Source organism: Hippocampus guttulatus, chromosome 17 (genome assembly GCF_054856545.1).
Source record: "Hippocampus guttulatus isolate MCC_2025c chromosome 17, RoL_Hgut_1.0, whole genome shotgun sequence".
Classification (NCBI taxonomy): Eukaryota; Metazoa; Chordata; class Actinopteri; order Syngnathiformes; family Syngnathidae; genus Hippocampus; species Hippocampus guttulatus.
The window spans coordinates 2,295,699-2,321,183 of record NC_141277.1 but is presented as its reverse complement, the minus strand read 5'-3'; the positions used below and the strand labels follow the sequence as shown (position 1 = coordinate 2,321,183).

Here is a 25,485-nt window from a genome sequence, read left to right as displayed (position 1 = left end):
AAAAACGACATAGTATAGTAGGGCGTTTTTGAGCCGAAAAAAACGACATAGTATAGTAAGGCGTTTTGGAGCCGAATAAAACGACATGGTATAGTAAGGCGTTTTTGAGCCGAAAAAAACGACATAGTATAGTAAGGCGTTTTGGAGCCGAATAAAACGACATAGTATAGTAAGGCGTTTTTGAGCCGAAAAAAACGACATAGTATATATAGTAAGGCGTTTTTTGCCGAAAAAAAACGACCATGTATAGTAAGGCGTTTTTTGCCGAAAAAAACGACCATGTATAGTAAGGCGTTTTTTGCCGAAAAAAACGACCACTTGGGTGATTACATTCAAGTTAACAATTGCAGTATATTAAAACTGCGGGATAACAAATGCACCCATACATCCCAGGACAAGACTGTTACCTCCTCTTTGCCCTCAGGGACCACAGTTGAACACATTTCACAGGAAGTCACACACAACGGTTCCTCGGACACAGAGCTAAGTGCCTATAAGTAGAGCTCGTGACATCAAGTTCTATTCCATTTGAACGCTAAACATTTTTGATATACTTCGTCATTTTCCCTTATTTCGCTTTCTTGCATCTTCACCACCCAAATCGCTTTTGTCTTTGCTCCATTTACTCTGTCCACTAGCCATGTGGCTCAGGTGTATGTGTTCACGGGCACGTGAGTGTGTATTGCGCGGTGACGGCAGCTGCTTGTAATTGAAAAACTGTAAGGCCAACCCCCGTGACCTCCTATTGAGAGAATGACCATTGATTTCTGCAGAGAAAAGGGAGAGACGTATGAAGTTGGGGGGAAAAAAGAATAAGAAAAACCTTTTGAAGAACACAGAGGACGGATCAACAAAAATCAAGGCAGCGGAGTAGTGTTGGTTTGCGTTGCCCGTCACAGTTTCGCTGCCTTCTGCCCTTGCATGTGGTGTTGTCACTGTTGCCACTCATCATTAACATAACTGGTGCGATATTTGGAATTTTATTATTTCATCTAAACCAAATCCGGATTAGGGAGGCCAGGTGCTGAAGATTGTAGCTGAAAAAGCCGCGGCCAAAAACAAGTTGGCAAGAGGAGAATGGCCTTTGTCAGGGCCGGAGAGCAGCCACACATTCGTATCTTAAGAGGCGGCAAGGGGAGCACCCACACTCCCTCCTCATTTGCACTCAGTGACGACAACATTAGACTCCATTAAATGAGATGATCCGGGCCCAAAAGAAGTCACCACTGATCTGAAAAACAAATGCAAATTCAAACCGCAATACGACTGTAAATGTGCCAGTTTTATAAACATTCATTTGTTTTTTTCTCATTATCTCGTTCAGGATTATAGAACTAAGGGGGCAGGGAGTGTCGGTTTTGGTATCATTGCCATCATTAGTTTCCCCTTGCAATCATTTCTGACTCCATCTCTGTCACTTTCGGGGAGGGGGCGGGATTCAGCACAATCTGATGATATCTCAGGCCCCCCCGCGGGGCTTAATCAACTTCTCTCTGATGGAATCAACAAGAGAAGAACATCTCCACAATGGTGCCGCTTTATGGCACATCTGCCCGAGACGCTGTTTTGATCCCTGCAGATTTCTTATCGGTGTACTTACAGCCGTGAGAGTCATATTTATTTGCCGCAGTAAACATTTTTCCCTCCGGCTCTTTCGTCACCGCAAGTTGTACGAATTGAGACGGCGGCGTTTTGCAAACGTTTAAACCGCTGTCTCTCTTCGCTTTCCCACGCTTTGTCCTCTTTATCAGGCATCTGACCCAAAGGTAATAGAAAGACAATGTCACCAGATTTAACAGCAACCCAATGGCCCGCCGTTTCCTTGGCAACAGCGGGAGGGGAGAAGGAGTGCATGGAGTGATTAAAAGGAGAGCGGAGGAGGAGGGGGGGGTGTAAAGGTGAAAAGTGATGAGGTGGATTGATGAGGGGAGGTACATGCTCGGATGATTACAGCGATGGAAGAAAGCCGTGGTGGGACAATAAAGCAAAAGAAAAAAAATAGACTGATGGTGAAGTGGATTACAAAAAAAAAAGGTGCGGGAAAAATTGGCAATACTTTTGAGGTTGTCAGAATCTGTGGAAATTGCAGGGGAAGAAGGTACTCATAAAATAACAATCCATGGCTTTGCGTTAAAGTAGCAGCGATTTTTAAAGTCCAAAGCAGCGCACGACTACTAACGATCCGTCTCCTGCCAAACATGGCGTGACACTATGATTGACCTGTGGGAGTCAGCATTGTGTCACAGGGTATCCAGACTACTCAAAAATAAAAAGAGGAAGAAAGAGAAACTTGGCTTGGGTCACTTTGCGGTCCCACTTGTTTTCCAAAGTGTATTTTGTGCCACCAAAAGACCATTAGCTTGATATCATTGAGCAATCTAGTCCAAAGTTCAACATGGCGGCCAGCTATATTATTTTTTTTTATCGTTTTCTTTTAAGTTATTAAATGTACATGAACAATAATGAAGTTGCCATTTTTATGAATGACCGCATGTAAACATTTAACTGCAAGTGACATACAGGCGTGAAGCATCCCTTTCTCCCATCTTGGGAAAAAAATGTTTTTTCTTGGCCAGTATGTATTTGGAAAAAGCCCAAGACATCCAAAGCAAGAATCTCTGGCTGCATATTTTTGGCACATGCAGTAATGAGACCAGAATCACATGTTCGTGGATAAGACCATTGTGATGTCTTTATTGAATTTTTTTTTTTTTTTGGTCTTTTATACATGGAGTAGAACAAACCTAATTCTCAAATTGTCACCTTTACGTTTGATCATCATTTTATTCCACAACACAAATTTTCAGTCATGTTTCCTTCATTCACTCTTACTGTGTTCCTTTTTAATTTTTTTTTAATACTTGATAGGAAAAAGAATTAAGATTCAATTGATCAATTCTGTGATGATGAAGGGTGTCTGAAGACGTTTGCGCCGATCGTCATGGAGCGTAACGTCCTTGTATTTCAATACCGGGAGTCAGGATGATGGGTGACATCAACGACTTGGTTTTAATTTTTTTGGACTGAAAAATGTCAGCGATTCACGTTCCAGCCGTTATCGCAACCGCTTATTTTCATTTATTGTTTTTTTTTTTTTCCCCCAATGTCATTTGTGTTGGTGCGCCTTCTCTACATTTCTGAGTGAGAAAGAAAAGAAATAGCCCTCTCCTTGTACGTTTTGTCAGGGAGCCTAATATGAAACAAAAGAGAATGTCCATATCATAAATCATGTTTTAAAAATAAATAAATAAATAAAACAGGACAATAAATGCCCGCCTCATTCACGTCGTCTCTTTGGACTGGGTCTCATGTGAAGAACAAAGACCATGTAAAGGCCAAAAAACGGTGGAGGTGAAAAATAAATAAATAAATGCATCCATCCATCCATACATAAGCATTAGCCTACTTTCGCAAAAGCAAGAGCGGAGCTACACGCAGATGGCACTGAAGAAGAAGAAGAAAAAAAAAACATTTGCTATCTTTGGTTTCATCAAGATGATCAAAAGGACAAATGGAAACTTAAGTCTGGCTCTGACTCAACTAAACTTCACTGCCGAACTAGACATTGCTTTCTTTTGACACAAAATCATTCCTGGATGCAGGTCCTGCTTCAAGCGACTTTTTCTCGAGAACGAGACAACATGATGAGTCCGTGCATTTGCATTCCGGCACACCCGCACGCGGATGAAGGTAACAAAGTGGAACCGGAGTGTGTTAGCATCACATCCCTTAACGATAAATCGGATAAGCTCCAGTGTGGATTCGATTTTGCACAGAATCTCAGAAAAGAATATTGTTTTGTTTCCAATGTTGATTTTCCTGATGAATTTGAATCACATTGACGTTTGATCCCTTTTGTCATATGGCACCGGGTACAATTTTATTTATTTATTTAAATTTGAGCTGCAATAATGGATTTAAAAGTAGACAAAATAAACATAAACACAGACTGTCCTTCAATCTGCATACTTTGCGACAGCAACGCAAAACGTGCCACTGATCTCCGAAAAAAAGAATGCATTTTCTTTTCGGCATGGCTTCTTTGTAAAATACGTAGTTACCCCCCACAAAAAAAACGTCATTTTGTTGTGGAAAATAGGCGGCATCGTTGAGAAAACCATCATTTTAATACGATAACAAATGTAAGAAGAAGTCCTAAACCAGGGTATGATCTGCATGGATGTAAACACACACAGTTTATTTGCCTCTCTCAAGGATTCCAGTTATCTTTGGTCGTTCAGTTTTACGTCAATGTGTGGCCCGCGCTTCACTTGATCCCCCCCCCCACCCCCAAATCTGGAATATCAGCCGAAAGTCACTGCTTATGCAACAATGGTCAGCAGAATTCAAACAAATGAAAAGAACAATTTCAACACTAAATTAGCGGGAACAAAGAGAGATGCAGCGCTCGTCATTTGTTGGCTTTGTTCTGAGCCTTGGTATTTTTTTTCCCGTTTTTTTTTTTATGTTCAAAAATGAAACATCATCCCCACGACAACAAAAACAAACAAAAAAGCAAACACTGAAAGCATGAGTGGACATTCAGATGTAAGTCTAGTTTAACATTCCTACATTGTTCTGTCATTAAGTCTAAGCATTCATAAAAGCACATTGCCTTTGATTTTTTTTTTTTGGGTTGGTTTTCTTTGTTCATTTTTCTTTTCAAAGTAAAGCTAATAAATTAATAGGCCTGGCATTATCACTGCATCTTTGATGCCACTAACATTCTTAAATACATAAATATTCATTGAAAACAATTACACCTAATCAAATATCATTAAATTATCATCAAGTACAAACCTAGAGTGTTCTAAACACTTTACAAATAAATACAGCATTAAACAGAAAGGAAAAAGGAACATACAATGTAAACTTTGGCAAAGCTAATCTTCATCAAAAGGGGGAAGGGTTCAGTGGGAGATTTGGCAACACAATTTGTTCGCTTAAATTAGAATAAATTAGAATTAAATTAAAAAAAATCCTAAGTAGGAATGTAATACTAGACAAAATTATTGGCAATCATTTTTAAGTACTTGGAGCAAACAAGCAATGGAATCCTCTTTGGAACGTATTCGGTTTCATACCCCCCCCCCCCCTTTTTTTTCCTTTTCTTTTCTTTTTGGTTTCGCCTGTATTACATCCAGACAGAATTGCAAGTGAGAATGGAAAATGGCCGCCACCCCCGGCTCCATAAACAACACCCCTCCATTGGGTATTGTCAACAGGGATTGGAGGGCTCAGTGGGTGGGGGCATCTCTTTGGACTAGAAGCTTCACATACAGAAAGAGAGAAAAATCAAGGATAAAGCTATTTGACCGATATTTGAGCAGTTTCTCTCAGTGTGTGTTTATGATGTGGAAATTGGGTTTTGGTTTCATTTGTTGTTGTTGTTGTTGCAGCAGAGTTCCCCTCCTCTTAAAGAACACGCTCGACGCGCCTGTTCCAAGCTACTTTGTCTCTCTCCAAGGCGGCGTGGTGGGCTTTTGTGCAAGCTAGTTATGCTAATCAACAATGAAATCTGACTCGCAACGTTTTGGGGCGATTTCCTGGTGTAATTGAGTCAAATTAGAAACGGGCGGAGGAGAGTAGTAGTCAGTTGTGCTGGCACAGCAAAGAGTCTTTGGTATGAAGTGTACATCTCACAAAACTATATGCTGTCACTCTTCTTGCTTTAGGAAGCTCAAGAAATCAGTCAGCAGAAACATGAATGTTTCGTGTTGGACTGGATGGAAGCGAAACACCGAAGACGGAAGCATTGTAGTTTTTTTAACAAGTGGTGTTAGCCTTTTTTTTTTTTTTTTTAACTGTGACTGAATGAACTGCCTCCTGCTCAAATGTATCAAGAACAAAATGGCAGCAATTAATTAACATTCTCTGCACTGAAGCCCGGGAAGCTCGGAGGTAGACTCGCCTTGCGGAGAAGCTAACGGCTAAGGCTAATGGCTAGATAGCTTTCTCACCTAGCGTTGATTCAAATTGGTTGTGTGAATAGACAGCTTGTTGCGTCAGTAGGTGGCAAAGAAAGCCAACTACTCGCTGGCAAGCTAGCAGTTCCGGAAGATTAGCAAACTTGAGTGGATATCATGTGAACACGAGACAGAAACGATGTCGGCCTTGTTGAAAAGTATCACAGTACACGGAAGGGAAACCCAAAGCACACCGTGTGACTGGCGCACGCGCGCTGCTTAGCCGAGGTTGGGCTGTTACAAGAGGAGGAGAACTGCTTCTGGCGTTAACAGTGAATCTTTGGTTTGTTAGCTGAGGTTTCTGTTGTTCGTTTAACCATTTTTTTACGCTGAAAAACTGCATAGGCACACGTTAAAGACACTCTTCAACCGTGAGAGACACATGAATGTTCGGACATTTGCAGGCCGGAGGGAAGAACACTGACCACGGCGTCCTCCGCTTCCTTTCTCCCGCCCACCCCTCCCTCCCCCCGTGTGGTTTTTCCCTTTTTCAGTCCCCAACTTGGCCGCGGCTTGACTTGCCTTCTGCCAGAACAAAGCTATTCCTCCTCTCTTGTGATGTCATCCCTCCTCATCCTCACAGCGTCGTCCTCTATCCTTGACGTCACTGAATCCACTCTTTTTGATTTTTGTTTTCTCCCCCAAATATTTTTGGTTTGTTTTTTTTTGGTAGTAATACTCTTCCATCTCCAGTCCATTTGTTGGAACAGTTAGGTGCAGAAAAAGGGTTTTCTTTGGTTTCGATTTGTCAATAAATAGAAAAAGTCTCAGTGTCCTTTTTTTTTCTTTTCCAATCCTAAGCCTTTGGCTTGCTTCTAACCAGGCTCGGACCCGGCCTGGGGTTTCTACAGGAGCAGGGGCTGCTGACTGGCGCCTTTGCTTTGGTTCGGTTGCTATTTGTTTTTTTGTTTTTTTTTTTGGTTTGATAGCTCACGTGAGAGATGATTGATGAGGTGATTAAGAACATAGTAGGAGGTGATGGCGGTTGAGGTGTTGGTATTCCCGTCACAGTGATGGTATAAGGGCGCGCCGTATTTTGGTAACGGTACGTGCCGCAAACAAATGTTGACATCGGACGATGGAGTCTTGATCAACCCGATTTGTTTGAAGCGCGACGGCACGTCCTCTCACTCGAGATCCTCTGCGGGAGACGGACTTTCCAGACATCGTCTTTGGATTGTCCTCTTTAACTATTACAAAGGCCCTGATTCGCCTGGGCAGTCCGTCCCCCGCGGGATCAAATGGTCGTTGCTGTCGCTCTTTGCGGTGGTTCGAAGGCGGTCCAAAAATGGCCGATTACAAGATTCGAACCAAAAAGGAAGACCGAGTATGGCAATCTTTGCTCTCCCTCAACTTTTCTGATCGTTAAAGGCCATCACACTTGGGCGGGCGGGTATGGGTAAACTGTTCCGCAATAAGAATTTTTTTTTTCTCACTTTCAAGTTTCTAGTAGTGGAAATCGTTTCTCCCAGTTGAAGATTCTGCCAATGCTGGAATACAAAAGCACTGGCCGGATGTGGCGACTCAAAATCGGGGTCAACTGGAGGATGTCGGTTAAGCTTGGTCACGTTTCTGTCGGGTTGCACATTCGGGCAACGCATTTGGGAAAGGACGAAAAGCCGCGTGGGATGACGCGTGAGCGTGCAACTTATACAGCAGACGGCGGCGCGTGACGGCGAGAGCGCAGAGTGGATTTCAGCCACTGTTTAGAAAAATGGCATCCTGAGTTTTCTAAGATGCGAAAAACCACTCGGCTTGGCAGAGAGCCCCGGTTCTATTGCAAAACAAATGTGCTTCAACATTGTGCTCGCATGACTCGTACGCATTCGGATTCACCGGACCCCGCTGGAGGGGCGGGGGGCTGTGGGGGGGGGGGGGGGGTCGGGGGGGGGGGGCAAACTTGCAGTTGTTCATATCGGCTCAGACTGTGATGAAGGTTGATGTGCCTGCGGAGGGTCCTGGCCAAGTGTGTGTTTGTGCTTCCGTTGTCAAGCCATTTCCTAACGTGCAGAATTGACGACTTCTACGCCTCCTTTGTGGTCTTTGGTTAAGATCGGAGCTCGATGGCGACGCTCGTCAAGTTCAAAACGATAGCATGCGTTGCGACGCCGTTCCCGAAGGCAAATGACTTTTCCGTCGCTGGAATTGAACTCGAAGGGTGACGTCAGAATGTGAATTTCTATGACTCGGTGCCAAACATAAATAAATCAATAAATAAGAAGAATGGAATTTGATGTTTTCATTGCGTACTCTTTGGTTTTGGTGAGAAGTAACCTCGGTTTTGGACATCGGACGAAATGTCCGGTCATTCTTTGCACATTCTGTAGTCATAAAGCTTTCGTTGGATAGTCCGGCGGTTGGTTCCTAGCTTATATTGCATAATAGAAAACATATATTGTCCTCTCGTCTTTGGTATTTAGGCTCGTGTTGTCCCAAATGAGACACCAGCGGTGAAGCCTTTTTTTTTCTTTTTTTTCTATTTTATTTTTAAGTATAGTTTTGCTCTCCGACAGAGCTTAGCCTTCAGCTTCTAGGAATGGATTTGTGATGAGTTTGCAAAAGGCGGTTTTGGGTACAAGTCGTCACAGTGAGCAGCCCCTCTCTCAATTTGTCACCTTTGACAAACAGACAAACAAAACAAAGTAACGTAAAAGGTTTGCTTTTCCCGGTTTGGATCAGGCTAAACCTGGACCGGCGCCCTTCACCTCGCACCCCCCCCCCCCTCACTCCCGCCCTTTAGCCACCCCCCGTCCTACCCCTCTCATCCCCGTCACCAACCCCGCCGCCGATCATCACGCTTTGGTACAAGTGCTGGACGCTGAAGATTGGGCGCCGGGGCTGGCTCCGTCGTCTGTCCATTTGTCCAGACTCCGGCGTCGGGCGTTCATGAAGAAATTGCTGACGGTGGTGAGTTCGAGGCCCAGCTGCTGCGAGATGGTGAGCTGCATCTCTTTGGAAGGCCGCTTGTTTTCTTTGAAGATGGCCAGCAGCGTTCGCCTCTGCAGGTCGGTGAAGACCAACCGGGATTTCTTTGGTGTGTTGTTGCGCTCCTTCGCCGTGTCCTGCTCCTTCCGCTTGCACGCTGCAGCCGATAAATGGCAAACGAGACAAGACAGGCACAATGTTAGCGTTGCCCGCTCTTTTTGTGTTCTCGCATCCTGTCACGGCGGCGTGCGGAAGAGGGTTCTCGCCCATGAGCCATTCGAATGTATCTCCTGCTTCCTGCTTGCCGTCGCTTAATCAAAAGCAGCTCCGCAGCACTTTTAACGGGGGGGGGGGGCGCTAAAGTGAAGTGCCAAATGTAAAAGGAGAGACATCGCAATCACTCAGACACACACACACACACACACACACAAACACAACCGCTGCCATCAATGAACAAGGCGCACGCTTGAGTGATTCAATCACCACCACCCCCCCCCCCCCACCACCCTCTGATCGGGGTTACAGTGAGGATCAAATGCGCAATGATATTATTCAAAAGGGGTTTACCGCTCTGAGAACAAGGGGGAGGGGTTGAGAATCAAGCAGTTGGTGAGTGTAAAGGGGTGGGATGGGGGTGGGGGGCGTCTTCTTTATAGGTGAGACGGGATCAATAGGATCAATAAACGCTAAACGCGTCCATAAGTGCAGGCAGTATCGGCAATCATTTTGGATAAGTTGACCTCCGTGGTCTCGGATATCGTTGCCCGTGCGCTATCGTCGTAACGCCATTCTAAGAATCCTCTGATGAGTTATGCCGCAATCAATTTTGGTCTGTCAGAATGATTCGGCCTCGCGTGATGATGAGAGCAGTCGATTCTTTCTTCCTCAAGGAACAATCAGCGTCGATGTAGGAACGCACTTGTTGAGGCGTCGACTCTTTCGAGGCCATTTCTCGTTGTCCCCATGCGACTCCGAGACTCGACAAACCGATAAGACTGAGACCGAGTGACAGCACCGATGAACTGACACAATACTTGGATGATGTGGACTCAAACTTTTTCTTTGTTGTTGTTGTCGTTCTTCTTCTTAAATGTTTTTCGAGACAGCCTTTCGGTACAGTTGACTTATTGTTCCTTTAGTTAAATATGTAAAGGTAATAATGCAACTCCTGTTTCGAAGCTCTAGAAAAATGGATGGTCTGTCAAGTTTTTCCTTTTGGTCTTTGCACTTTATTATGACGCATAAAAAAAAAAAAAAAAAACATTAAAAATAAAAAAATAAACCCTCACCCCCTCATCAAAAACACAATGATCAGATACTGCAGATGGCAGCTTGGAAAGCAGATTGTTGACCAAGCCTCATCTGAAGCACTTGAGTCAAGTGTTCAGAGTGGCTCGCAAAACAACAAACAGCAGAGTGCAGGCCGACCAAATGTTCTTTTTATTGACACCGTTACTGTAAAGAGAAATGCGGATGGAAAGCAGACGTGTCGACATGGACAGAGTGGAACAACAAGCCCGGAAGAGGAGGAGAAAAACAGAAGAAAAGAAAGCATCCAGTCAACACGGTAGATGATTAAAGAGGCGCTAAATTAACGGGATGCGTTTTGTCATTTGTGCCCGTTTACCTCTCAGTTGGTGGGTGGGCCTTTTATCTGTTTGGTGTATTTTATAGGCACATTAGCATCCAATTAGGAAGACGCCCAAATTTCATTTCAAATTACTTTTTCGAACGCAAAAACCTTCCCCCCCAGTCATGGTTGTGTGGTTATAAATTATTTGTCTTATTTAATTTTTACTTGTGAGACTCAGACTACCGGTAAACACTTTTGCCACCGTTTCAAAAAAAAACACAAAAATAGCAATCTGACATAAACCCTTTCATGCAACAACGATGATACCCTGATAACACAACAAGCCGTTCACTGTAGTAGCCGCTGTCCCCAAAAGGCTTAAAAATGTGCTTGGAGTAACAAAATAAATTCGGGAATTGGAATGAAAGAAGCTACTGAATGATAACAGCATCGTATTTCATTGCATACAGGCATATGATGAGCGATATCTACTTTGCCGACTTCTCGACATGAACTTCGAAGCCACAATTTGCCCCATCGCTGCCATCAGCAACATCATTCCAACGAATGCACCTAACAGATAAATGGGGCGGGGGGCAGATACTTCAAAAAAAGGGACTGCTTTGTGGAAGACGCGCGTGCATTGGTGGTTCTAATGGGATAAAAACTCGTGTGTGTGTGTGTGTGTCATCTCTGATCTTTTCTCCCTCCTTCAGTTTTGCTTTCCTCAGCACTCTTTTGTCTCCATTAGCTCCCTGCGCCATTGTCTTGTGCCCATCCTCCTTCGCCGCCTCTATCGTTTTACTTCTTCGGGCCTGCTCGCATCACCCCCCCCCCCCCCCCCCCCCCCCCCCCCTTCTTGCCTCTTCCTCATCTTTCTGCCCCTCCTATCGCTCTGACTGGCTTCATCCCTCTTTTTTTTTCCTTTCACCAAGGCTTGCCTCTTCGTGCACTCTGTATCTTTTTTTTTTTTAATTGCACCATTACCACTTATGCCTGGTATCCATTACAGCGAGGGCATGTAAGTGCAGGGTAAGTAGTAAAGTCGTCCTTCAACATACATTTCACTGCTGGAGTGTGGCGCCACGTTTCGGCACATCCAAACACTCCCATCAGGAGCCAGCAGAGCTGAATGATGATTTTGTTCAATCTTTTGTCAGCAGCTTGCCACACGTGACTCCGTTTGCTTCCAAATATTACCGCGATGAATTGACATTTGAGTCCACTCGGTCTATTATCTATTTCTGAAGTCTAGTTGTGGTCAAAAGACGACCCAGTGAATTTCACAACTACCGGTACGCTACATAATCGATCCTGGATCCTTGGTGGCATAAATGTTGCGCGTGCAGGACAAATAAAGATGATTCTTCCTCCTTTCAGACAAAACATATGCGTTGTAGCCGATTTATATGAAGCTGTGCAATATTTTAGCACTTAGCAAACAACGCTATATAATAGCCCCGAGTGTGTGTGTGCGAGTGTGTGCGGTTGCGCCTAATGCTCTGTGATCATTTCCTCTTTCCGTTTTGACAAACGGAAATGCTCTCTCGGTCTCCGCGGCGCACTGTAGTTGGAAGAGGAGCGCTCCGAAAAACATAAGTCTGGTCAAGGGATTGAATCCAGGACATGATATTTCCACCAAGCAGGACGGCGGCTCAGGTCCATTTGTTGTGATGTACGCCGTTCTATGAGCGGCACCATTTTTGGGAGGCATGTTACAATTGGGTGACCACCGCAGGACACACAGAAGCCCATTTATTGGTGACCGGAATCTTCATTTCTATGCAGTAGTGGGGGGGCGTCAAAGTCTGTTTAACGAAACCTTTTTTCCACTCCTGGGACTCAAAGGGAAGAAGGGGGGGAAAATAGTTGCTGTTCTAATTTGTTTTGTTCAATAGTGGGCGTTACCCTCCTGTTGTGATGTCATACGATTTTTGTCGCCCGTGGCGGAAACGGCGGCGAAGGTTGTACACCTTGATTTTATTAATGACGTCACACCGAGCATTCTTTTCTGTTGATGTAAACACACACACATGCGCACGCGTGTGAATACTTGTTTGAGATCAATTCCACATCGAGTGTCCTACCGGTGGAAATCCCCACAGGAGCACTAAAAGTGTAATCACCCGTTGCTTAAAGACGTTTCTAATGTAAAGAAAAATATGGAATTACATCAGCGCTATTCAATACACTTAGCGGCCGAAGCACTTAATCATTAGTGTAACTGATTGGAGATCAATATCAGCATAACATTAATGGTGTGAATGTGCTCCGAGTGTGTTTCATCACTGGTCCATTTCCCTGTTGCAAAGAAATTTTCCAAATAGGGTTTTTTTTTTTTAATTTTATTTTTTTTATTCATTTTGTTAGTTTGTGGGTTTAATATGAGTGTGAGGCGGATGTCACACAGAGAATCCCGTCTGTTTTCAAAATCAAATATTTCGCAATAAGTACACTGGTTTCATGTTTCGAGAAGATTGAGTCGGCGCGGCAGCTCGCTTCAAATAAAGCCCCTCTTCCGGAGGCTAAATGTTGTCACTTGAACAATTAAAAGAAGTTTTTGTCCCCTCGCACTGTTTGCTCTCAAAAAGTCACGTCTGAAGTAGGAAGCTTGTAATGTGACTCATTTGATGAGTCGGTGATCCGAGTTTGTTTACGGCGCCGCGTCGTTTTCAGCTGTGCGTCAGAAATGCGTTTCACCGTTTGCACATTTGCTGCCCAATAGTTCAACGCACCGTTTTGGGACATGCGGGCATTCCCAGCAAATGAGCCCCCGTGACGGAAAACCGTGTCATACACATCTCTCCATCCATCCATCCATCCTGAAGACACGATAAGACAATGGCCCCAGAATGAGTAACGAGGCTCCAAATTACGGAAAGTTTGAATTTCCAGGCGAGTCTCTCGGGCTTCGGGGAAAACATTCACTAACCTTGACTTTCTAAATGTTGACAGTGAGGATAAGTCAAAGGGAGCCAGTGTTTAGTCACACATGTATACACAGACGCACACACACACACGCACGCGCGCACACACCCATAGACACGCTCGGCTAATAGATGATGAGTTAACCGGCTTCTCCGTACTCGTCCTTATCAGCTCTGTTTTTGGCTTCCCGAAGCCACCGGCGGCCTGTCTCGCAGCACACAGCAGAGAGCAAACACGGGCAGAAAGATAATATTCTGCAATCAATAGATTGTTAGGGATTGTTATTGATGATTGATCAAGAGGAGCTCGGGCGGCTATCGAGGGACAATCCTAGCGAGCCGTGAGCCGCCGTGCTCGTCTCCACTTTGTTCTGTGCCAGCTCACCCAAGTCGATCAGATTTGCTTGTCCGTCAGGTGCAAAAACGCCCGTCGCAGGGGAAAATACTTCAAGTCACACGAATCTGACGTCTTTTTAATTCTATCGATGATGTAGTGAAACAGGGAAGTCTAATGTGGAGCGCGCCGATTGGCGCAATGATGGCCGGAGAGCGAGCGGATGGACGCACATCTCCGGCGACTCCCTCCCGGTAACCTGTCAACCTATTTAAAGGCTGCAATATCTACAATTGGATCCGATCCATCTCATCTAAAACTTGAATCCAATAACAGACGGTATCAAGGAAATGAATCCAGTTATGTGGGACAATCAAATAGAAGAGGATTGCACCCAGTCTCATAAGTCTAATGCACATCAAACGAGAGCTCCTTTTAATGCTTTTACCACCAAATATGAAGGGGGGTTCGGTGGGGGGGGGTAGCTAACCTGCCAGAGTTCTTCATTGTCTCGCCTTATGATCAGGTTTGCTGTTGACTTATCAGCACCAGCAGAGACAATGATAAGCCTTCGGGTCATCTGAAGAAACACTCTCGGGGGGGGGGGGGGGGGGGGGGGGGTTGTTCTGTAAATCCTATCTACTTCAGAATCGCAAGAAAAAAAAATTGAGGATTAAGTCCAATATGAACTATACACTGTTGTGATCTGGACAATAGTAACAAAATAAAATGACATGGGGGGGGGGGGGGGGGTCAGAACATGCTAGGCACAAACTAGCAGTGAATGATGCTGGCCAACAGTGAACTTCAACATACATGCTGAATCCAGACATTGGACGCTATCAATATTAGCTCTGTCGCAATACACTCTTTTGACATAAACACACTCTCGTCGAGTATCAACATCTGCACAATTATGCAAGTCGCATGCATGGACTTTGTTGTATCGCCTGCGGGGTCATTTCGGACGAGCGAAAATACCGACGGCCGCTTTGACAAACGCACCGAATGTTTAGGAATGCGCTGCATCCCGCCGAAGGGCCTTTACAATTTGGTCCCAGATTCATTCAGGTCGCGGAAATATTCCAAAGGGCAATAAACGTTCGTTCAATTTACGATAAACATTTGTTTTAACAGCAGTATTAAAAGTCGGGGGAATTTGCTGCGAAATTTTTTGCTCCGTTTTTCGAGGGCATCTTCAATTCGGGAAGTATTTGGGGCAGAGACAGATGAGCGGTGCCTTGCTCTGTAAATTGAATGTCTTTCGTCACCACGCTAATGTCTCACTTTATGAAATCAATATTCGGAATTGAAATTAATTGACATTCCAAGAATCCATTGCAGCCCCCCCCCAAAAGAATTTTAATTCATTTTTTTGCTAGGCGCTTTAAGTCAAGACAAACGGCACCGCATTGTATCAAAATGTCATGGCGGACGATTCTACACATGGAAGGTCCAGCTGTCATTAAAATTCATTTCCGAATCATGAAAACTCTCGGTGGAATACAAACGGTTTGTCAGCCTTAACCCCACCCCACCTCCTCCCCCACTCACTGCCTTCCGTTCTCTTCCAGGAACCAGTCCAGATCAGGTTCCTACAGATCAATGAAGATCTCGGTCCGTAGCGTTTACCTTATCGTTGCCAGTATTAATGCTCTTTTAATCTGCTCTGGATTACTGCCATCGATCCGCATACATGCACCCCAACGCACGGGCCCAGCCCCAACTGCTGCTTCCCGATCGAACGCGCACACGCGCACACACGCACGCACACACACACACACACACACAGAATATCTAAATAAAGCGGAGCAGAGACAACAAACGTTGCTGTTTGGTGTCAGTATCAGAGCATCAGCTGAGCATTGATCCACTACAGACGCACATCAGCACATTTGCAGGCCGCTGAGGCAACACGCAGACCAGAGCTATCAAACGACAACCGATCTATTTTTCACCGAATGCCGATTAGATGATTCATCCTCGTTCTAGATCACTTGTCCTCATTGGGGTCGCGGGGGGGGGGGGGGGGGGGGGGCTGGAGCGGAACCCAGTTGACATCAGACTCTGGACTTGTTGCCAGCTAGTAGCAGAGCACATATAAACAAACGGCCATTCACATCTACAAAGAGTGGGAGTCTTCAATTTGCGTTTTTTTTTCTCTCCATGTTGAAGGAAACTGGAGCACCTGCATGGGCAGAACATGTCAAATCGAGCTGAGCCGAGATTCCAACCCTCAACTCTCGACTCTCCGTGACGCTAAGCTAACCACGCGATGACAATCTGCCGATTAACATGATTAGTCATCGTGAACTATATCGCCTACACTCGGCGGTCTCGTATGTCGTATCTCGTACGTTTTATTTTTACCCTGATATCCAATCGTGTTCACCTCTTTTAATCTCGTTGTTGCGCAATGTTTTCCAACACGAGGTCGAATACCGCCAGGGTTTTAGTTGTCCTTTGATTTCTCTCAGCGCTGTTTGTCTTTCGCCATAATGCCCGTCCAGAGACGGACACCTCCGTGCCGCCTGTCTTTATTCATTACACCCGCAGACAGAATTATTTCAGCCACGCTGCGATGCCAATACTAATGAACCGGAGGAAAGTTGAGGGCAAGGCGGAGCATTTTTGAGCGACAACAAAGAGAAAAGAACGGACAAAGCGGGAACATAAAGTTTGGTTGGCGAGCGGTTGTCCGAAGTCTCTGCTTGTTGGTTTTGCGACATCATCACGAACCACAATGGCCACTGTTTGAGTTGTAATCTCGTCAAATCTCTTTCTAACGTCCATTTTACAGGAAATACACAAATAAGATCTCCCTAATATTATGGACGCTATGTTATGTTTGGAAAAGTTTGGATGAAATGTCATCATGTCAGCCCAGAATAAAATGTGGATGTTTTGCAGTTGAGCCGACTGCAGGCTTTTGATTGTTGCATCCGTTCACAATTTTCATTCGCCACTCAAGGATGTAGTTTGTGCTTTGAAATGACATGCATGGATGACAAATCTCTGTTTGTAGTATTTTCCATTCATTCCACTTTCCATTTCCTCCGAGTTGAGTGAGTGCTATTTGTGAGGGGAGGGAGAGAGAGAGCGCCGAGCTCACAACCTCCATTTTGTTCATTCCAAAAAGTGTTGACATCAGGACTCAAGTCCGTCCGCGCCGCGCCGCGCCGCACTCATCCAACCGAGCCGTCGGAAGAAAAGTGTGGACACCGGGGCTACCGAAGATCTGATTTCTACTCGTGGAGGAGCATTGTGTTCGCGCCGCTCTTATTTCTTTCCCGCTGCTGTTTGCGTGGATTGGACGAGCGCTCGGCAGATGTCACGTTTGATTTGACCGCTTTAATAAAGCCGAGACGGGGCCATTTTCTTCTCATCGCTGCTCTGTTGAGCCGGGCAACACTTGTACCACTCCAACACCTCCATAAATGCCGAGGACGGTCGAAATCGAATAAATCACCGCACGGCGGCTGTGATATGCCACGCCGCCGTGAAGGTTGCCGCTAGTGAGAAGGAGCGAGGCCGATGTTGACACTTTTAAGATATTGATGAGCTGCTGGATTATTTTCATGCTTGTGTTTACCACCGCCGGTGAAATATTTGGTGAAAAGAAAACATGAGCGCAGCGGCCTGAATTTTGTGGTTCTGTTTGCCTTTCACTCAAAAGGTGAAAAAGCAACAACAGCCACAAAGCAAAGACCTTCAAAGGCCACTTGCTGATGTCGGGTGGGGGGGGGGGACAACCGGTCTCCCACTTTATGTGGAATCGCACAGCAATTTGATCTCTTGTGCTGCATCCCTACAGTTTGATTGACTGTCGTTTTCTAAAGTCAGTACCCTGCCGGACAGAGTAAAACCCGCCTTTTATCCCGAGGCGATCAAGAAAGCAGTCAAGGCTGTCATCACAGGTCGGATGCCAATCAAAGCCTGCATCCCGCAAACACCTCGGCTGCCTTCGCTTTATCGGACGGATGAGAGGAGACGCGGTTTGAAAGGAGAAAAAAAAAAGCGACCTGGTCAAGGTGATAAAAGGCAGTTCTCGAAAGAATGGGAACAAATGTCAAGGAAGCATCAATCCTCGTCACCCTAATCCCATGTTAGTTACCTCCGCAGAAAACAACAACAACAAAAAAACACCTGGACTTGCACTTGTCTTGAACCACTTTCAATCGTCTTTGTGAATGCACGCAACCGGACAGACGTTTCTTTGTAGGTTGAAATTTTATTTCTAGGGCACTTGCACAACAACCGCAGCTGCCACGAAAGAGAGAATCGAGATAGAAGGTTCCGGTATGAGGACGCCAATGACAAGTGATCTGACATGACGTCTCTCCAATTTGCAACGATCCGATTTTGAATGTAAACAAACAACTGCCGACAGTTTTCAATTCCGCCGTCACATTTAGCAATCTGACTCAGCGGATTGTTGAAGGATACGACTTCATCTGCTCAATGACCCGGTCTTTAAAAGGCAACTCGCATCCAACGAAATCTAATGATGATAAAGAATATCTGATGATGTAAATGCATTATATTGATATGTCGTTATTCTGAATGCACGAATGACCATCATCCAATTCGGAGGGAACAAAATGACTCCATTTAAAAGCCGCTACCGTACCAACCTAGGGAGCCGCTGCACACGTGCTCCAGAGCAGTCGATTACATTGCGATGCGGTCGCCTCTGTCATCACACAACAATATAACTCTCAATCCTGACAATCCTGGACAAGCAATCACAAGACATGTTGCCGCGATGTCATGTGCGTACAATTATTTATGTTCTTCTTCCCTTTAAGCGAAAGAGTATACGGTGTTGTGCTGGCGCTTTGTAAACAACAAGCCAACACGACAACATCTTCTGTTGAAACCATCGCAAACGGACACATTGCAAAGCTCGCGCTCCAAGCAGCCAAAAATCCATGATTATGGATCAATAGCCACACGGCGAATATGCAGCAGGTCCAAAGGAGAGAACCTGAAATCAGAGGCGCTCTGTATTCGCGGAGTCTGTACGATACGTCGCCGCAAAAACACACGGAGAGTAACTGCTGGTAATTGCCGTGCCGTACAGCAGAGTCCAGCTCATTAATAATGCACCGAATCTGCTCGCAGCTGGACACGCCAAATGGAAACGATTCAGAGTCTGATCATTCGGATTTGCATTGCAATTTGACCAAAAGGACCGGACTTATCTCGTTCACACTTTCATGCCTCCACGTGCGTCATTTCTCAAGTCTTATGAACATATTAGTGAATCGGGGCCAGTGTATCCGCTGACCTAACAGTTCCAACGTCATCCCAGATGAACAAATGTGAGCTCATCCTATGACGGCATTAGTCATCCATGCCATCCCATTTTGCTTTGTGTTTTTTTTTCTTCGTTGTCAATGCCATCGCTGATTAGTTGCACAACGGTCGTACCGATGGAACGGTTTCTCCGGAAATATGAGCTCGCTTGTATTCTAACACTGATTTGTGGATCGTTTTCTTTTCATCCATAATTCATTGGGCGTCACGGGCAGCATCCTCCAACCAAACAATGGGCTCCACACTTCTCCCCCTCCCCCTTTTGTTCCCTCCCTCCATTTTGCCTGGTTAACCCGGCTGTGAGGTGAAGAAGAAGTGAAGTGAGCAGACCGAGGAGGGTCACGCCGAGATTCCCATCAATAATTCATCGGGCTGCTGCTGCCTCTGCTCTTGTGTTCGATTCCCCTGACAATCACATAATATCCCCCCTCCCCCAACCCCCCAAAAAAGAGAGAATGAGAGGGAGAAACAGATAGGACGAAGCAAAGAGGTAACGTTCGGGACACATTTCAAGGCTGAACCTTGGAGCGTTTGCCAACCATCAGAAAAGGCCCCATAGACTCCCCTTCGGACGCGTTTTCGTATCAATTAAGTCACCATTTCGTAGCTTCGATGGGCGGGGCTTGACACCAAACTAAATTGACATGCCAATGATTAGAGTTGGATTCATTCGTTCTTGAGCTTGAAGTTTCGAGAGTTCCCTTGCACTTCATGTAGATTGATTCAAGTCATGAAGATAAATTCCCATAGCTGCACCAAAATAAAAGCTGTTCCTCTTTGGCCGGCGTGCTACAACTCCACAAGGCATTTTTTTGTGTGGTTGTAATTGCCCAACATTTTTGGGGGTCCTATTTTGTCGCACTATGTCATCCTGGGTGTTGCCGGCGGACCGTGGGCATTTTCTTTGACATGGCGTACGGTGACGATTTGGTGATTAAAAGTATGCTAGATTTTAGACCAGGTGAAAGCTGGTCTAAGTTATGGCGCAGGTGACTTAAAGTGATTTTGGTGGCTTTGATGCCGACAGATTCTGACCTGCGCGGATATGTGTGGCGGAGTGTGGAGGGCGGATGTCACACGTGTACGCACGATTAAATGTGGAAGGCTACAGCAGTCAACTTTACGTCATCTGACAATGGAGATCTTCTTGCAGTCCCATACAAAAGTGTTTTACGTGCTCCGCTCTTTTGCATGGACTCTAGCGAGTCTATTTCTGCTTACGCAACATCAAAGACGGTGTGCGCGCCTCCGCTGTGCGGAATTAGAAGGGAATGGGTCGAGGTAGTTAGGCTGTCGTCACTCCCACAATGGCGCGAACGCTGTTTTCTACCTGCGGCGTCGACGAAGAGACCAAAAGAAGAAAACTCCACCAACGAGCACAGAGCACTTTGCACTAGAATTGCACGGGGCACGGAAATAGGGCGCTTGATAACTACACTGAAAAAAATGATGCGTTGAAATGACTCCATTTTATTTCGTCAGTGGTTGCACAAAATAAAATGGAGCAAATTCAACAAAACCTTTTTTTTTTTTACCTGTACATCCAAATGACAAAGCTAGCGGTCATGAAATAATGAAGTAGCTTCGCTGACTCCCGGTCAACTTTGAGTTTCGGTATCTTCAGCAAGGGAATTGTGACGGCACGAACAGTGTGGATGCACAGGAGTGGCTCTTGACCCCTGTTCCAAGGGACTACACTGCTTTTATACACAACAGTCAAACTGGTAGCAATATTTATTTTGAAAAGATGAAGAAAGGCTTCAAAGTACCCCCCCCCCCCAACCCACGGCCACATTTACCACAGCTAATATCCGCATGTTGCAGCTCTAACCTTTGACCCGAGCTCTATGAGCTGGCTGTAGCATTGTTGATGGAGGATTTGCAGCTCCCTGTTGTGCCATAGTCAGTTCAAAAAGTCATATTGGCGAAGAGCGAGTGCAATGAAATAACGATTGTCATCCCTGCGCGGCCACATACATAATCTTCGCACTCCGATGACCACAGCTGATCACCTCCTTCAACGATATTCAGTCGTTGGAAGTTCCACACATGTATAGGTGCTGTACTGTTTTGTTTTGTTTTTTTTTAAACACAAACAACATGCCGTGATTGTCAAATGAATTAGATTGTCGCGGTCACCGTAGCTACGTAATAATAATAAAAGGGGAAGGAACAGGTGAGAAATAAAGGAGAGGAGTGTGGCCATTTCATATGCTGTTTGCAATCGAGCATGTTTTCCTTGACTTACGGGGTCATTCACCTGACGGCTTTTTTAGAGTTCGGAAAATGTCATTGGGGAAAAATACCGACCACGACAATAACAATCCACTCACTTCAAGGAAGGATGGCACAATTGCTCTTGTGTGCTGACATTTTCTGATGAGAAAGCAAGAATCCGGGAGTGAATTGCAGATGTTGAACAAATAACCACAGCGAGCATGTTGCGCATGCAAAAGTCAAGAGGCAAAGCAAAACAAGCGCCACAAGACAGCAGGATGCTGGCCAGTGTGTGTCTGCATACTGCCGATTTTTAACACACATGGCATGAAAGCGCATGGCCCCAACACCCCCTCCTTCACGGAAGGCATTTCCTGTTAATCTATATAATCAAACAACAGCCGTCAAAACCAAGCGACCCCTGCCATCGGGTCGATGGACAGAAATGGAGGAATCAAAGAACAGTGCAATTGTGCAGAGATAATCTCATCTGTCAGAGCTTGAGCACAAACGGCATACATCTATATACACGCACACACACACACACACACACACACAAAAGTAGAACATAATGGTCATGTTATAAAGCTCAACAAAAACTGCCACCACAATCCTAAAACCGTTGTGTTTTGAAACCTTGATTCATATTATCGGAGGGAAAAAATGCATATCCCCCCCCCAAAAAAATACACTTCAAATAGACCTTGATATTCCACACTGCATTTTAGTTTTGCAAAGCACAAGTCACGGTTCTTTTTTTTTTTTTAAAGTTAAATAAAAATGGATCGATTGAATTTTTCCTTTTAATCGTGAGAGATGTATTTGTTGGCAGGCCAATTGAATCAGTTGATGTGAGCAAACCACTACGAAGTACAGCACAAATAACTGGAATACCATCATCTAATTTAAAATTGAATCCGTGTAAGTTATGCTTGCCAAATTCTAAATACTAGCCACTACAATTGAAAGCAATCAAAAAATAAATCCCACAACTGATTGTTTTGGATTGAACAACAAGCCTTATTTAAACTGTTTTGGGTTCTTGTACCACACGGATTATTTAAGCAAGCCATACTTTTTACTTTACATTTTTTTTAACCTAATCATACCCTAACAGAGAGTAACATCATTTGAAAACCCAAAATATTTTAAGAGCGTTAGCATTTGACAAATGTCCATCCTGACTACAAATCAAAATTTCTATTTAACTGCAGATCACCACATCCACCAATGACTTGAAATCAAACAATTTTCCTCCCCACATTCCTTTAATGACTTTAGCATTTTTTCTTCAATCAGATTTATTGCTGAATGCATTCTTTACTTTATTCAACTGAAATCCATAACTCTCTTTCAAATATTTCGATCTTTTTTTTCTTTTTTTTTTTTTGCTGGTCATAAAAAAATACAACGCACTAAAATGAGCTCAAATAAAATGAAAATACATGTGCAGCGTTGCTTTTTTTACTCTACATGGTTGAAGAAGTAAGTCATCGTTAGATGCAAAACTAATTCTCATTTATGTGTTTTCCACTCAGTAACCCAACACTATTTTATGACTACAAAAACAAATGTGCTTTTTTGAAGAGAAAGGTGAAATAAACCTTGCCTTCACTGAGTGAACATCAGAAAACTGCTTGTACAGCACAACTAAACCTCAGCAATATCACTTAATGCTCCTTTTGGTACATTTCGCCACCATGCTCACGCCTCTCCAACAACATCTTAAAACGAAAAAATGAACACAGAAAAAAAAAACCACAATAAAAAAAAACTTGAACCTTTTATAGGGTCCCTGCTGCTGTGGTTGTCCCCTGTAGACAATGGGGGGGGGGGGGGGGGGGAGATTGTTGTTGGGACACAAACCAGGTTCCTCACTAGAGGGGGCCCCAGACCAATTGAATTGGCAACCTTTCTGTCACAACCTCCTGAGCCCCTCAAGCAAGCCGAATTTGTTTCGATAACACCCCCCCCCCCCCCACCCCATTTATCTAGCCCACTCAACTAAAGTAATACAGTGGCCGCTCAACGATTGAATCAAGCGTGGCTCAATCTTATAGTAAGCAACAAATCGCTCGAATAGACTTTTCAACGACGACGGTGCACTGTCATTTAGTGCGAGCGTGTCTTCGGTGGGGACATATTGTGAGTTGAACGGTGTGTTTGGAGGGAAATCCTCTGACCTGGTCATTCCCCATCGATCGCCTTTTTGTTGATCAATAATGGTAAACATAATGGCGTGTGATTCAAACTACATTGAACGGTTTCACGAGATCGCTCTTGTTTCTTTTTTTTCCCCCTCATCGGCGACACGTGTGCACAGAACCCGGCCAAACGCATCGACCGTATTTTGACGGTATTCGGAAAAAAAGAAGTCGCGGATTTATGTTTTGCTCAATTCTCGCGCAAAGCAGAGCACATTCAGAAAACGAGGTACCTGCCAATCGGAGAGCCGACATCCTCTGGAACTCAGGCTCCTGCAGCCACTTCCACATCCGCCTGAAGGTCTCCCTGCCCGACTTTAGTTTACTCCAGGGTTTGGGGTTCCGCAGCAGGTCCGACAGGGTCCCCTGGGAGCGACACAGGACCCTCTGGGCGAAGATGGCCTGGGGAATGCTGTACCTTTTCAGCTCGGCCGTGATCCTCTGCGCCACCTCCTTGGTGTTGATCTCCTCCAGCTGCCCCGAACTGTTGCCCCCCTGCGTCCCGGAGGAGGAGGGCGGTCTTTCCCTGGTGGAAGCCAACACGGGCCCATGGGACGGAGAGTGGAGGTGAGGGTGGGGGTGCTGTCCCGCCGACGACACCGCATGTCCCGGGTGGTGCATCCCGTTCAGGTGCGGCACGATGCCGCCCGGCGGGCCGCCGAGGCCTCGGTGCTGGTGGTGCTCCCCTCTGGTGAGCATAGAGGCGGTGGGGTCGAAGTTGAGCATCTTGTCGTGACCTCCGTGCGTCGTGGCGCCGTAGTTGTGGAGACCCTGCTGGGTGTTGTGCAGAGAGCCCAGGCCGTTACCGAGCACCGGGGAGAGACTCTGACCCATCCCGGACATGGGATCCTTGTGGTAGGGGTTGTACAGGTTGTTCATGCCCGGCAGCCCACGCTCGTCGCGCATCAGAGTGAAGCTGCCGCTGACGTTGCCGGAAAGCCGCTGGTGATGGTGGTGGTGGTGGTGATGGAACTTGTCGGACACGGTGGAGATGGGGGGGAGCGGCTGCAGCGGGGTTAAGGTGGTGTAAGTGCCGCTCATCCCCATCCCGGGAGAGGACGTGTCGCAGGGCACGCTCATGGCGTGGTGCAGCGGCAGGGACAGATCCGGACGGTACTCCCCGCTGCCGTCCAGTATGCTGGCCATGCCGGACACCATGGCCGAGCGGGATGACGCGGCAGCGGCGGCCAGGTCCTGGTGTATCCGCAGGGCAGCCGCTGCCGCCGCCCCGTGGCCCCCCACCGCCCCCGAGGAGCTCCCGCGGCCGTGGTGAGGGCTGTGGCCGCTCATCAGCTCCACGTCAGGGGCCACGGAGCTCACCGCCACCCCGCCGTGCAGGCTGCCGATGCCGTCCATTGTCATGTCCGGATTCATGGCGTACGCGTCCAGGTCCTTGGCCAGGCATCGATAGGCGTTAGTGTAGGCAGTCTTCATTCATCTGTCGTCAGTCCATCAGGTCGAGCGGAAATATTTCTCCTTCTTCGCTCCTCTTCTCTCCGCCCTGATGCGCCGGGATGGGTCAGGAGCCGTATCCCCCTCTTCCCTTCACTTCCTCGCTTCTCTTCCCCGTCCTCCGATGGCCTCTCCGCTCTGCTCTCTTTGTGTTTCTCTTCCCCGGTGGCTGCACATCCAAATCGTGTTGATCTCGATCATACGGGCCTGTGCGGTGGCTCCCCCATGTCCAGCCCTCTCCTCCTCCTGTGGTGCTCTGCTCCTCAGACGGGAGCTGTCCACGGTCCCCTTGTGGACCGCTCAACCCAACCTGCTGCCGAAGGGAGGAGTGGAAATGAACAGATCTTAAATGGGGCGGCACCCTTTTCTGACTGACCGGAAACGTAACCAGTCAAGATACGTTCGAGGACATAGTGGGCGGGACGTGCACAACCCCCTGTGAATGCAATATTGTCCTCGGTGATGATCCGGGTGGGGTAAATAAGTTAACTCGCTTCGTTTTTTCAATAGTACGGATGAAACGTGCAGAAAAGTAAATTAATTACACTATACGAGGGTGTTCACACCG

General features: G+C 46.0%; 1 protein-coding gene across 1 annotated transcript; it reads right to left on the bottom strand.

Moving 5' to 3' along the window:
- Nucleotides 1–319: 319 nt before the first annotated feature.
- On the bottom strand, nucleotides 320–25,485 carry onecut2 (one cut homeobox 2). Its single transcript, XM_086134780.1, has 2 exons — nucleotides 23,699–25,485; nucleotides 320–9,048 (listed from the first exon to the last, which is right to left on the bottom strand). The coding sequence occupies exons 1-2, from the start codon at nucleotides 24,897–24,899 to the stop codon at nucleotides 8,759–8,761; spliced, it is 1,491 nt and encodes a 496-aa protein (XP_085990906.1). The 5' UTR covers nucleotides 24,900–25,485; the 3' UTR covers nucleotides 320–8,758.